Genomic DNA, 12,791 nt, shown 5'->3' on the forward strand with positions numbered 1-12,791 from the left:
ATATAGTTGGGAATCTGATTGTTCTGCAAGCAATGCATCTCACTGGAAAAAAATGGATCATATTTATAGTAAGTACCAAACGGTAGCCCAAGTTGAACCTTGCCATGTTTTAGAAATTAAAATAATGAGAACAATGGTAAGCACATTGGAAGCCAGTGTTTTAGATTTCAGACAGAAAATATTTAAAGATATTTTTGTCTGTTTATCTGTATATCATGCTAATAAGAAGCATGTCTAATGCAGCAATCTATTTCTATGTTCTACTTGGTTTGGCAGTCATTTTTCTTATCTATTGCCCCCAAATAAGTGACAATGTCAGAAAGGAGGACTTTGCAGTTATAATGTTCAAGTCAACCAATACATCAGGTCACCTGATAATGGTCAACCAGGCAGGGGTCCCAGTGAGGGGATATTTTATTAATGTTCTGTGTGTCTTCAGTCCTATGATGATTATGAAGTATGGTGTACCATCTGCGTATTAGCTGGAAGAAGAAAGGAAAAGGTGAATGAAAATAGGAAAGAAAATAAAATACTGAATGTTCTCAGAAGGAGAATTTTATTTTTCTTCTTTTAATTAAAAAAAAATGCATTGGCTTGTGGCCCTAAGGAGAGAAGCACAGGAACAAGGCTGCTTTTGTACTCTATTAAGGTTGAGATTAAAGTCCCCACTGATAAACTGAACATTCTTTAAAAGTGACCAGAAGCAAACAATGTCTGTTTGCTGCTACTTTATTACAAAGACACCACTGAGAATAGCTAAGAATATACTATTTGATCTTTAACAGGTTGACCAAATGATTGCAGTTGGCTCCAGTATAGAAGATGCTTTCTGCAAATTATTGTTTCTGGTTATAAACCTTTATAATATCTCAGAATGAATTATGTATGTATTTCATGTTTTCTTTTCTGTTATCAGCCTTGATGTTCTCATTTCAAGTTTCACCCTAGCCTCCTAATAATGCAATATTGAGGCCATTCAGACACTAATTATGCCTCCGTGGCTTTTTTGAAATGACTAAATCAGCATCGGTTCTATAATTATCATTAGCAAGTTTGTATCAGTGGCTCACATCACTTGAAAAGCTCAATGTAAATGATTTGTGAATGTACTCATCTAATACATTGAATGCTTTCTATACATACAAACAGGTGCTTGCATATTGCTTTATGTAAAACAGAAAGTCTGAGCATGTATATTGTGTGAAATATATTTTCAATTCAATATTAAGGCATTATTTCCATAGCTTGAAATATTAAGCCATACTGAGACATCTGAGATACCTGTGCTTTGAAAGCTCAGTTGGGGTGAGCAGTGTAAGGAAATAGAAAACTATTACTCATACTTAAAGCTAGACCTGATGTCTTCCTCATTTTTAGAATGTTCAAATAAGAATCCGGCAAGGATGATTGACAGGAAGAAGTATCCAAATGCAATTCCTCTGTATTTTCATTGTCTCTGTTCTTGAATTATTGATATTGCCAGTAGTCATTTGCCATGAAAACAAATCAAGATATATATAGTAAGCACTGCCTTGAATGGACTACTTTTATATGTTAAAAATATTTACAATATAACATTCTTATAATTAAACAAAATGACAAAGTAGTAGGAGAAATTGCTACAGTAGAATAAGGTTATAGTACAAATTATAACCTCAATTCTGTGAATAAATGGATAAATGCTGAATGGAAAAATACTACAGAGGGAAAAGAGAGAGAGAAGGCACTCAGAGAAGCTATGATGATTTCTTTGTATCACTTACAAGGGAAAGTCTCACCTCAAACCAGAAAAACCTGATAAGAATTTCTGAAATAAGGTCTTTTCAAGAAGAGTGGAACATACAGGAAAAGATAAGCCATTGTGTTTCCCATGGCAATCATGTGTACGTGTGTGTGTGTGTGTGTGTGTGTGTGTGTGTGTGTGTGTGTGTGTGTGTACCACACATATTATTCACCATCTTATACTAGGTCCTTGTTTTGTACAAAAAAAAAAATCTTGTGCCAGGCTGTAGTATTTTATGACCTACATTATTACCCTCTGGGTAGTGAAATGATGGTGCCAAACTAATTATTGCTTTGTCTAATTTTAAATCCAGGTCTATGGAGATTAACAGCTTGCACATTAATTCAAAGCACCAACAGCCCACCTAACCTAATGCTGTTCTCAATGAATTAAGAACCCTGTTTAAGAAACTTTAATATACTTTAAATGAAGGTGATGTGCATCAATATTTTTATTCAGTACATAAAAACCAAAATTCCCTTTGCTTATTTTACTTGTTCAATTGTACTCCAAAGAGGAACATTTCCTCTTCAATCATTATTTCTCTTGGAAAAAAATACCTTTTAAACTAAAGGCATATCCTGAGTAGCACTAATTGGTCAGTAGTGGTCATGGAGAGAGGGGAAATAATGAGTAGACAGACAATATTCAAACTGAGAAAAAAATTCAGTTCTAATATATTGTCTTTTTTATATCCTTGACATTAAGTGAATGCCTTTAAACACTCTGACATTTTGTAATATTACAAAATGAACGTGGAGTATTGACCAATCAATACAAATAGACTATCTATAAAAAAGGCAAAGGAGCATATCACAAAATACTACAAGAAAGATTGACAGATTGAGGGAAGAGAAAATGATAGACGATTGCAATAACTTCCCAGCTGGTCTCGCCAGTTCCAGTTCTGTTAACTCTATCTTCTTAAAACAAGGTTTGGCCCACATAAATCTCTTGCTTACAAATTTTCTAGAATTTCCTGTTACCTTCCTACTGAAATATAAAACCTTCATTCAGGAACTCAAAGAGGTTCCTTCCTAATACATTTCCAATTCTGATTTCCAGATTTGTTTTCCATTCTGCACCTGTGACAAGAAGCTTCCACTAAACAAGGATATCTGTTCTTTCATGCAGACCCACTATTTCCTTTCACTTTCTGCTCTTGCTTGATTGCTTTCCTCAGTGAACATTTATTCCGGATTGCCATTACTAATGAAGGCACTGGGGGAAGAAAAACAAAGATGGAAGACTGACGCCCCTCAAGAAGCTCAAGATCTAGTGGAAGAGTCAAACACAGAGATGCTTTCTAAATGATGTGAAAGAAAGAAAGAGAGGCAATGAAGAGAGGCCAGGGAAAACGACACTTATGTCCCCCTATGAAAGCTAGGGTTTGTTCTTGGAAGAGTTAAGTGTTGAAAGACCTAATCAGGAAGTTAGCCTAGAGAAGAGAAGGGAGAAATGTTACTTTAAGCATAAGCACAATGACTAAAGCAGAATGGAAGAGAGAGAGAGAGGGAGAGAGAGACAGGCAGAGACAGAGAGACAGAAGGAAAGAGACTGAGTAATAGAGACAGAGACAGAGTTATGTATACAAACTACAAGTGGTTTGTGCACTGGAAGATAAAGATTTAGACTACAAATTCTAAAAAGGTTGCCTTCTTTCTGGAAAAAAAATCACACATATTTTTCCAGATAGAAATCTTTTATAAGCATACTTATAAAATTCATATTGAGCTATATTTATCTGGTACCATCCATAAAATGTCAGTTTTCTTTTAAATTTTACAGTTTTTAACACTGCTTTTAACCGCATTAAGTATTTAGCATGTGTTTTCTGAATGAAAGGAAGAACTCTGCAAAATCAGGCAGAGGTTACAGCAAATATAAATATTACAAATATGATTTATGTGAACAAAAAATAGAATCCACAGATTATTAGAAGAAAACATTTCTGGGTTTTCTTCAAAAATATCTTAGGTGATCCTATCACAGAATTTTCCAATTCATTGCCACCACTCTCATGCATGGACCACCCTAACACTATTTCACTATATCTCCATTGAAGTGTAATTCTGAACAACTTGAGTAATTTTGTTCCATGAAGTCAAGGTCTTTACTTGCTTTCAAAGGGAACTTCTTGTTCAGTCTTAAATTGTAGTAAAAATGAGGATCTTTAAACTTCAATCGTATGGAAACATTATGGTATCACTAATTTTCTATGTCATATTATGAGAACAAGGGTATAGGTAGGTACCAAAGTGTAGGTACCAAAAATATCTTGTAAGTCTACAGTGTTTTGTAAATATAGTAAATATTATCAGTGTGATGTTTCACTAAAATATTTAATACTGTTTAAAACTAAAAATATAGTATTTAAAAATAAAATTGAACTGAGTTGTACTTAGCGTAACAGCCCTCCCAACTTGCCTTTCCCTGTAAAGCATGTGTTACTCCCATCTTCTCTTAAATTTTCTTACTTTTGTGGTCATCTTCTCTTTCCCTATCTGTCATCCAGGAAAAGCTCATCTGTGTCCAGCTTTGTTCCCATTGTCCATACTCTAGTGCAGACAAGCAGATGATCATCTACAAAATCACATTCAATTTCACCTTGCTTATTTTCTTTCTTTCAGTTTTGTTGTTTCTTATGTTATCTTGAGAATAAGAACACAGGAAAAAGTAGAATCTTTTCTCTGAATTAGCTTGGAAGGAACACATGCAAATTCTCACATGTTTGTCACAGAGGTAGCTCAGCTCTGAAGGAAAATAACAACTGATTTTTCTTCTAATTTTCTTGAAAAGCTCAAACCAGAATACACTGTGTTTTAGGAATGCATATATTTTTCAAAATAGAATTCAGTATGTCTTAATTTCTGACTTTTAAAAAAGTAAAATTAGAAGGAGAATATATGCAAAGTAACTAATGCAATGGGAAAAAAAGAGTTAACTCTTGTTCTCCTGTTAGCTGTTTCCTTGATTAGAGATCAACTTGATTTCTATTCCTCATGTTTCCATATGAAAAGTTTCATCAAATGTAGTGATGGATCCAGGTACATCAGAATGTTTCCTTTAAACAAAACTAAATCCAGATAGAACATTGTGCCTGTTAAAATTATCTTTTAATCATAGCATGTTCTGAAAGATTGCTATACTGAAAGAACAAAAACTGTGAATATTGCAAACAAGAAATAAATCCCTGTGGAAAAAAGTCAAATGTTGCTTTGCTTAAAATAATTGAAGAAAAGCAACTTTTTTTAAAAAAAATAAGTAAAATAAGAGAACACTAGACACAGTGCAGCGGAAACTTTCTCTGGACCCTATTAGTCATGCAAATCCCATAATATATATTCCATTATGTAAGCCTCTTTCTACCTCATATATGTAATTTTGAAAAATTTAAAACTCTGTGTAAATATACATGCTGTGTTCATTCAAATAATTTTTCCTCTGTTTGGCTCCACAGATAATTATATTCATTGGTATGTTGAACAATGGATTCTGTAACCCTTCAAATGGACATATAAGACAATTGAAAACAACTACTTGTTATTATAAATTCCTGCTAAGTACACGTTTTCCTGTCCTTTTAAAGAGAAGGAATTATTTTATTCTAAACATTGAAAGTGAATTGGTAAGTCTGTCGTTATAATACATTGTTTTTATACTGAAAGGGTATTTGTTTAATGTAATTCATTCATAAGGCACTGTAAATTTAGTCCTAGGAATGTAGACTTAAAGATTGATGACTTCCAAACTTTTTTTTTTTTGACTAACAAGGAAAGAGGGGTTTTGCCTTAATTGCATAGAGCATCTATTCAGCCTCTAGACGTCAGGTTATCATTCCTCAAATGTGTAATAACTGAAATTAAGTTCTTCAGAGTTTTTCTTTAAATTCACCTGTACCTAATCCAACAGTGGCCCAGAGATATTTCCCTACACTTATTTCTTTGTGGTGAAACCCAATGAACAACTTTTATTAATACCATTTTCAAAGCTGTCTTGTCAAGTATAAGTAAAAGGAGTTCAGTGTTCTCTGTTACATGAGAATAAAGTTCTTCTGTTTTCTTTCGAAGTCTAGATTTTTAATGCTCTGAAAGGTCAAATTCATTCCAAATAGAAATCTCATTCCTGAGAAATATTTATAGATCTTTTTTTTTCTTTAACTCCTGTCATATGCCTTGTATGGTATATGTATATATCATTGTTATCTAAATGCATCTACTCTAATGTAAGAAAATTACACCAGGATTTCTGAGTATATAGTTGGTGTTTTTTAAGTGCTGAGGTTCAGCCTGGGAAAAGCTGCAGTGCTGTCTGTTAAAGCCACAGAAGAGAAGCAGGGGGAACTTTCAACAGTTATGGGTAAGGCCAGTTCTAAACAACATTTTCAGTTTCTAATCTTCAAAGATAACAGTTGCAGTTTGGTGGCCTCCTGGTGCAATACGTAATTTGCTCCTTTCATTCTTTTTTTAAGCTTAGTTGAAATACAGCAGACTGGATGTCCACCAGGCCCAAGTATAAAGTCACCATTTATTTATTATTAAAGTCCTATTGAATGAAAATGAGAAATTATTACTCATCTCAGTCTTTCTCATTACAGTTCCTAAAGAACTTTGCCGGGGCACATTATCTCGTAGACATCATGATCAAATGTTATTGTTTGCTTTATTATCTCAGTTGGATGGTTGGCTAGTCTAGAATGAAATAGGTTGAAGACAACACTCTGAGCCTAGAAGTCTGAATGAGGTTCCCATTCAAATGATCCTGATTGTTTGGGGGTGGGGCGGGGTGATTAGTAAACCAACTGAGCTTACACTGCATAGTAAGCGTCTGGACGCAGCACATTTACATCTAACAAGAGACCCCAGAAAACGTGTGTGTGTTTCTTAAACCTTATGTTCCGAACAAAAGCCTATCTCAGCAACAGACAATCAGCACTGCATTGCTTCCTGGGATGCGAGCAACACACTCAACTGCACATTTCATTCTTCCTCAGCTCCCAGCACTACAAAGCCCCTACTCTCTTCCCACTCCTGGGTCCCCAGATTGCTCCACAGAGGGGGGCTGGGAGAGCAGAAGCCTAAGGTCTATGGCTGAACCAGCAGCCCGCACCGAGGGGCCCCAGGGCAGGCGCTGGCTTTCCCCTGCCCGGGCCGCCCGGGGGAGGTCGGGAGGGAAGGTAGGGAGGGGAGCCGAGAAGCCCCGAGAGGGGACCGCACACCTAGACATTTAGGATTTTATTTAAACCCAGGGAGGCGGGCAGGAGATCTGGGTTCCAGCAGATTGTCCTCCCGAAGTTGCCGCTTCTTTCTTGGTAGATAAAGTCATTATTTCTGGCTGGTGCTGGGGGTGAGGCGGGGGGCGGGGGGTGAGGTCCCAGCTCTGGGCCAGATCCTGCCCTGTTCCGGGAGTCTGGGGAAGGGGCTGGGAAAGGTTGGGCCGGCCCGCAAGCTGTCGAGAGAGCTGGAGAGGAGGCTGGGGAGCGGGGGGGAGGGGGACCCGCAGGCCCAGGAGCTGCGCGGCCGTGTCCCGGGCCCCTCCGTGGCTGGGTTTAGGTGGGTGGGTGGGTGGATCGCAAGGGCGGGCCGGTCACGCGTGGGAAGAAAAGCTTCCCCCCTCCCCTCTTCCCCGCAGGCGGTGATCCCCGCTGCTCAGGCTGGGCTCCCCGAGAGAGAGGGCAGGGAGCGCCCCGGGTCCCCGCGTGCGCAAGCATGACCTCGGGGCCCCCTCCGGGCCGCGCGAGCGCGTCGGAGAGGCTGGGCGGCCGCCGCGGCCCGGGCCGTGTAACCTGACCCGAGCGGCCGGCCGGCCGGCGCGGCGCGGCCATTGAGCCCTCCCAGCCCATGAATCTCCGGCGCGTCCCCGGCTGGCTCGCCGCTCGCCTCCCGCCTCCCTCCCGCGCTCCCCCTCCAGCTCCGCGGGCTCCGCGCGCCTCTCCCTCTCCCTCCCGGTGCTCCTGCTGCCCGTCTCTCTCCACGGCCCGCCTCTCGCCACTGCCTCTCGTCTGCTCTCGCTCTCGGCAGCCTCCGTCTCTTTTCTCCCTCTCTCCTTTGAAAACTGATCTTTGGCTCTTAGTGTGAAAGTGATTTGAATTTGGCTCGGCGGCGCTCTGCGCCTGCGCTCAGCCTCTGGCATGCTGGCTCCTTCCAAGCAGCTGTTTTGGGTTTGAAATTCCAACATGGCAGAGGCTGCAGTCCGTCTTCCCTTCAAAAACTTGGAATGATTTCAAATCATAGGCACCTTCACTTAACCCTAGCTTCCATTCATCAGCAAACACATCGGATCGATGCTACGCTAACGCAGCGCGTTCTTGCGACGCACCTTCAGGTAAGAGGAGCTTCTTAGTTGTTGGGCTTCTTTTTTTCTTTCTACCATCTGTTTAAATTTTTTGTTTTTGTTTTTTTTTTCAAGAATACAAATAGACCAAAGATTCGTAATTTTTTTTAAAAAAAAGATCTTCGAGTTGTGCCGTAAGCATAAAATTGGATTTGCAATTTGTTTTCTCTTCGGTACGCCAACCTGCTATCTAATATCTATCTCCCCTACAAAGTAGCCCTGAAACGTTATAATGCATTTCCCCCTCTTTTTGCTGCTTAATCACGGTAACAATAGTATGAGATTAAGAGTTCGCGGTCGTAAGAATCTCAGTTTTCCCTATATGGGGTTTACTACTATCTTTTTTTTTTTAACTTCAAAAATTAAAGAAAAAAAAATAAGAAGAAAGCGGGGGCCATAGGGTGGGGCTAGACTTTCTTCGGGAACTAACTTCTAAGTAAATAAGAAGTGTAAATAAGAATCTTGCACACACACAAAAAGTTGAGGCTAAATTACCATCTCGTGGCCCGGGGAACGAGAAAAATGTCAGAAGATCGGTTGCAGAAAAATGTAAGCACATCATCTTGAAGAAGGGGGTACAGCGTGGTGGGCGTATTGTTGGCGAGGAACGGGAGAGAAAGATGTATAATTTAATGGTATATACAATCCACTGATCCTATTACCGTCCTCCCCGGAGCTCTTGTTAGTTTCAATGGGAGTGAGTGAAATTGACATGGACTTGCATTCCTGGTCATGTGCTTTTTTTCCTTTCTTTCTTCTCCTGTGATCTGAGACCCCCTTTTTGTTGATGTTGCTTTCCCCCTTAATTATATGCATGTAGGTTAAATGAATACCTGACGAAAGGGCCCACGTTTCAAGGCAGTGACATTTGATAGCTGAGAGGAAAAGTGGCTTTAATGAAAAGCAACCTTTGGAATTCCTGCTTGTGAGAAATCCAATTCAGCTTTTTGTGCTGCCAGCAAGAAATGATCAGTAGCACCAGTGTTTATGGTATGTCAGTTTTGGAATTTACTTCCTTTGAATCTAAATAGGAAAGACAAATTAAATCGCATGATAAAAGCTTTGAAACTGCTCGGCAATCAGATGCTCGCGATTATCTAATTCCTTTTAAATATATATGCATTTATTTATGTTTATTTTAGTCTGTCACTATGCTTATTTTTTTACCTGTACTATCACTTGTTTAAATATTTAAATTTTGATTACTATATTACTTGAATTCACTTTTTATCAGTTTTAGCTGTAATCTTGAAGTTGCATGTTACTAGTAATGCACTTTTTAAAGGCTGAAGTCAAATGGTATGTAAATTAGTTAAACTCTGCGGGGGTTCTTTTTTGAGGGGGTGGAGAAGGGAGGAGGTGGGATGTGGGGAAAGATTGCTAACTAATGAAACTATGTATATATGTGTGTGTATATATGTACACACACAGGACTGGATGAAAATTTCTTTTTGTCAACCTTTGAATGCAATTTGACTATCAGCTTTCTTGATGATTGCACTTTGTGGAGTAATCAGTTCTTCTGTGTTGTATTTTGGGAATGAGTGAGTAAAGGAGTATCTTTTATGTGAAAATAATATGTATATATTTATATATGTTGATTGTTTAAAGTCTTTAATGTCTTATAAAGAAACAGTGACAGGTTTTTCCCCCCCTCTTGCCATTCGCTTGTCTGTCAGCACTTTTTTTTTTTTTTACTTTTAACCTGTGACAGAATTAAATAATCAGGCACTGAAACTGACTTCATTTGAAATCTCTCTTCCCTCTCTCTAAAAAAAAGGTCAGTTAAATGGAGTGAGAGGAGGGGGGTTTTCAATAGCTCTTGTGGTTGTGCTGTGTGTACACTTTGTGATATTCAATTAAGACTAAGAGGAAACAACAAAAAATGTTAAAGTATTTTGGTTAAGCAAAAGATATGTCCACTTTAAAGTATCTGCTGTTGTTGTTCTTGTTACTGCATTTATTCCCACCCTGAATGCCTTCTTAAAAAGAGTAAAAGAAGGAAAGAGAGAATTGAAAGAAAGAAATAACAGAGGGGCAAAGCTGCCAGCCGTCTGCAGTGTGGCCCTGGTCACTGCTTTCTCCTAACACAAATGTGAATAAGAGGAAAGAGACTTCCAGACCCGTGGCAAGACACACACTTCTGGTTGGACTCTTGACTGTAGAACTACACACACCGCTCTTACATGGTAGGAAGGATTTGATTGAATTTTGCATTTGGAACTTGTTGACTTTGAAGCGATCAATAAAAAGATTGTTTATTTTAGATGCACATAATTTGCCCTGAGAAATGTTTTAAAGAGGAGAGAGCACAGCTTTTTTTCTTTTTTTTTTTTTTTTTACCCCGGAGCTGTTGGAGCGAATGGGATTGCCAGATGGGCGATTTCCCTCTGTGATGTTAAAGCTGTAATATATATTCAGAGCAGATTGGGCTGCTGCCTGTGATGAGGAGGATATTACATTTATAAATTTTAAATCGGAACTCAGACAATGTGCTGAGAGCAGAAATTGGATGGTTTGACTGTTCACCGTATTGATACTTAAATGTGATTTCTGGGTAGTAGTTATAATAATCATTGCAATAGTATGTAAAAAAAAAGAAAATCCACTCCAGCATAGGCAGTCATGTAATTCATGACATTTAACAGCAGATTTAAGTGTGTAAATTGCTAAATTGCCCTCCCCAAGTTTCTATTTACTATTAAATAATAGTCACACAATTTATTTCTCTATGTATTTAAATGCCTGGTGTACAAATTATGTTCACCAGGCATCTTGTTATCATACATTACTATTTGGTGGGTGTATACGTACACACACACACACACACACACACACACACACACACACACAAAGTACTTGTGTATTTGTATAAAGTGGTATTAGTGACTTCTATTTTCTGATCCTGTTACTCTTGATTGTTATTTTTAGATTTTGTTTGCTCTCCAATGTGTGGCCTAAAGGAACCAGAGCTACAAACCTAAAAGACTAGAAAGTGGGCAACTGCTCACACTCTGGCAGCTCTGCTGTTGCAAATTAAAAGTGTGTTGTGGTCAGGAAATGAAAGCTACAATGTCTCTTTTGAACAAGTCGTTTATCAAGAGAAACATCTATCAGGGACTGCCTTGTCACATTGATCCTCTAAAAGTTAGGTCTGAGGTGGAAGCTGCTTTGATGTTTTTGATCCTAAATTTAATACAACAGGAAAAAAACAGCAAACATCTTTTGACCAGTATAGATTTTTTTAAAATTGTTTTTTAGGACCAACAAGGTCTATTTATCAGTATTGTACTATGTGTGAAGTTTTCTAGCCATCTCAGTTGAGAGGCTGAAGCAAAGATCCTAGGCTTTATAAATTCATAATTGCTTAAATATGCATTTATAATACCTCTAGTTATGGTTGCTTCTTCATTAATACAGACATTTTGAAAATAGTTATTGAAAAGGAAAATTATTTTAAAAATGTATTTGGAAGAATATGAAGAGAGTTTTCCTTTATTTAAATTTTAGAGTTCTCTTTTTTCCCCTTTATTCCTGTTTCTTATCTTCATTTTTATTAGCTTTATTATCAAATTAGCTTTATTTGGGGAAAAAAATCACATTTTTTTCTCTAAAAACTATGTTCTCAAACATGCTTGCACACATAATTTCTATTGTTTATTAACTGTTCTTGTGGATAGTTACAAATTACATGGACTCATCAGTGTTTTGAAATTTCAGCTTAAAAATAGAGGTATGCCAGATTAAACATGGCACATATTTCTGAATACTGAATATGATGCATGCATTATTCAACATTTAAAAGGTATTGTTAGGAAAATCACCAAGATTTTTTTTTTTCCAAAAGCATTTTGTAGTGAAAAGGAGTCTGCTTTACTTTGAGAGGCAATGATATGAAGGAAGTATTTTCTTTGAAATAGAGTTTTTGGAGACTTGGCTTAGACTGCTGGTGGCTACTTGTTAATTTCATGTAGGTCTGTTAAATAAGCAGGGAAGAGTGTGGTGGGAGTTTTGAGAAGTGCAATACTTGCTAATTAATCATGTCTGAAATGAAAGAATCATAACAGTGTAATAAACTCTCATTGTCATGTTCCTGGAAAAGAGGAAGACTTCTGTTTGGAAGCTGTACCTGTGAGTTGACTTGCTTTTCTTTTCTCCCAAAAGGATAGTTTATAAGGTCTCTTTGGAGTTATATCAAGAAGCAGCTATTATTATGGTTTTCTTTAAAAACAAAATTTATCTCTCGACTCCACTGAATCTGTGAGATTTAAGAAACTGTATCTAATATTTTCTGAATGAAAACAAGATTTTTTTAAAGTTATATTTAGGATTCCTGCAGCCGTGTTTCCAAGGCTATTTTCCTTTCATAAATAGAAAATTATTATTGTTTTTTGTTGTTATTTGTGCCAGGCAGGAACTTTGAAAACTATTTTGTAGGCAGGTACTTTGGATAGACATTCAAGAGAGCAGAATTTCATTAATTGCATTTAGACAATAAACAATGTGCCCAGAAGGAATATAAGAAGTTCTATTTCCAAGAATCCATAGAGACCATCTGTATTACTGCTTTCTAAAATAGTTTAAACTATAAGTCTTCTGAAAAGATAAGTGAATAATTTCATTATTGGTAAATTATTTTTCTCCCTAAGCTCTGGGCTGTCACCTTTTAGAATTT

General features: G+C 37.7%; 1 protein-coding gene across 2 annotated transcripts in view; it reads left to right on the top strand.

Moving 5' to 3' along the window:
- Window positions 1–7,728: 7,728 nt before the first annotated feature.
- The window catches only part of Fign (fidgetin, microtubule severing factor), a 129,928-nt gene continuing 124,865 nt past the window's right edge, over window positions 7,729–12,791 (top strand). Inside the window, exons 1-2 of one of the 2 annotated variants that reach the window (XM_042699507.1) lie at window positions 7,729–8,107; window positions 8,937–9,106. In XM_042699507.1, coding sequence (XP_042555441.1) covers window positions 9,082–9,106 — 25 coding nt within the window. In that variant the 5' untranslated portion in view covers window positions 7,729–8,107; window positions 8,937–9,081. The remainder of the gene's footprint in view (window positions 8,108–8,936; window positions 9,107–12,791) is intronic. The other variant, XM_042699510.1, reaches the window with a different exon arrangement.

This window comes from Dipodomys spectabilis, unplaced genomic scaffold (genome assembly GCF_019054845.1).
Source record: "Dipodomys spectabilis isolate Male_0828 unplaced genomic scaffold, ASM1905484v1 ptg000256l, whole genome shotgun sequence".
Lineage (NCBI taxonomy): Eukaryota > Metazoa > Chordata > Mammalia > Rodentia > Heteromyidae > Dipodomys > Dipodomys spectabilis.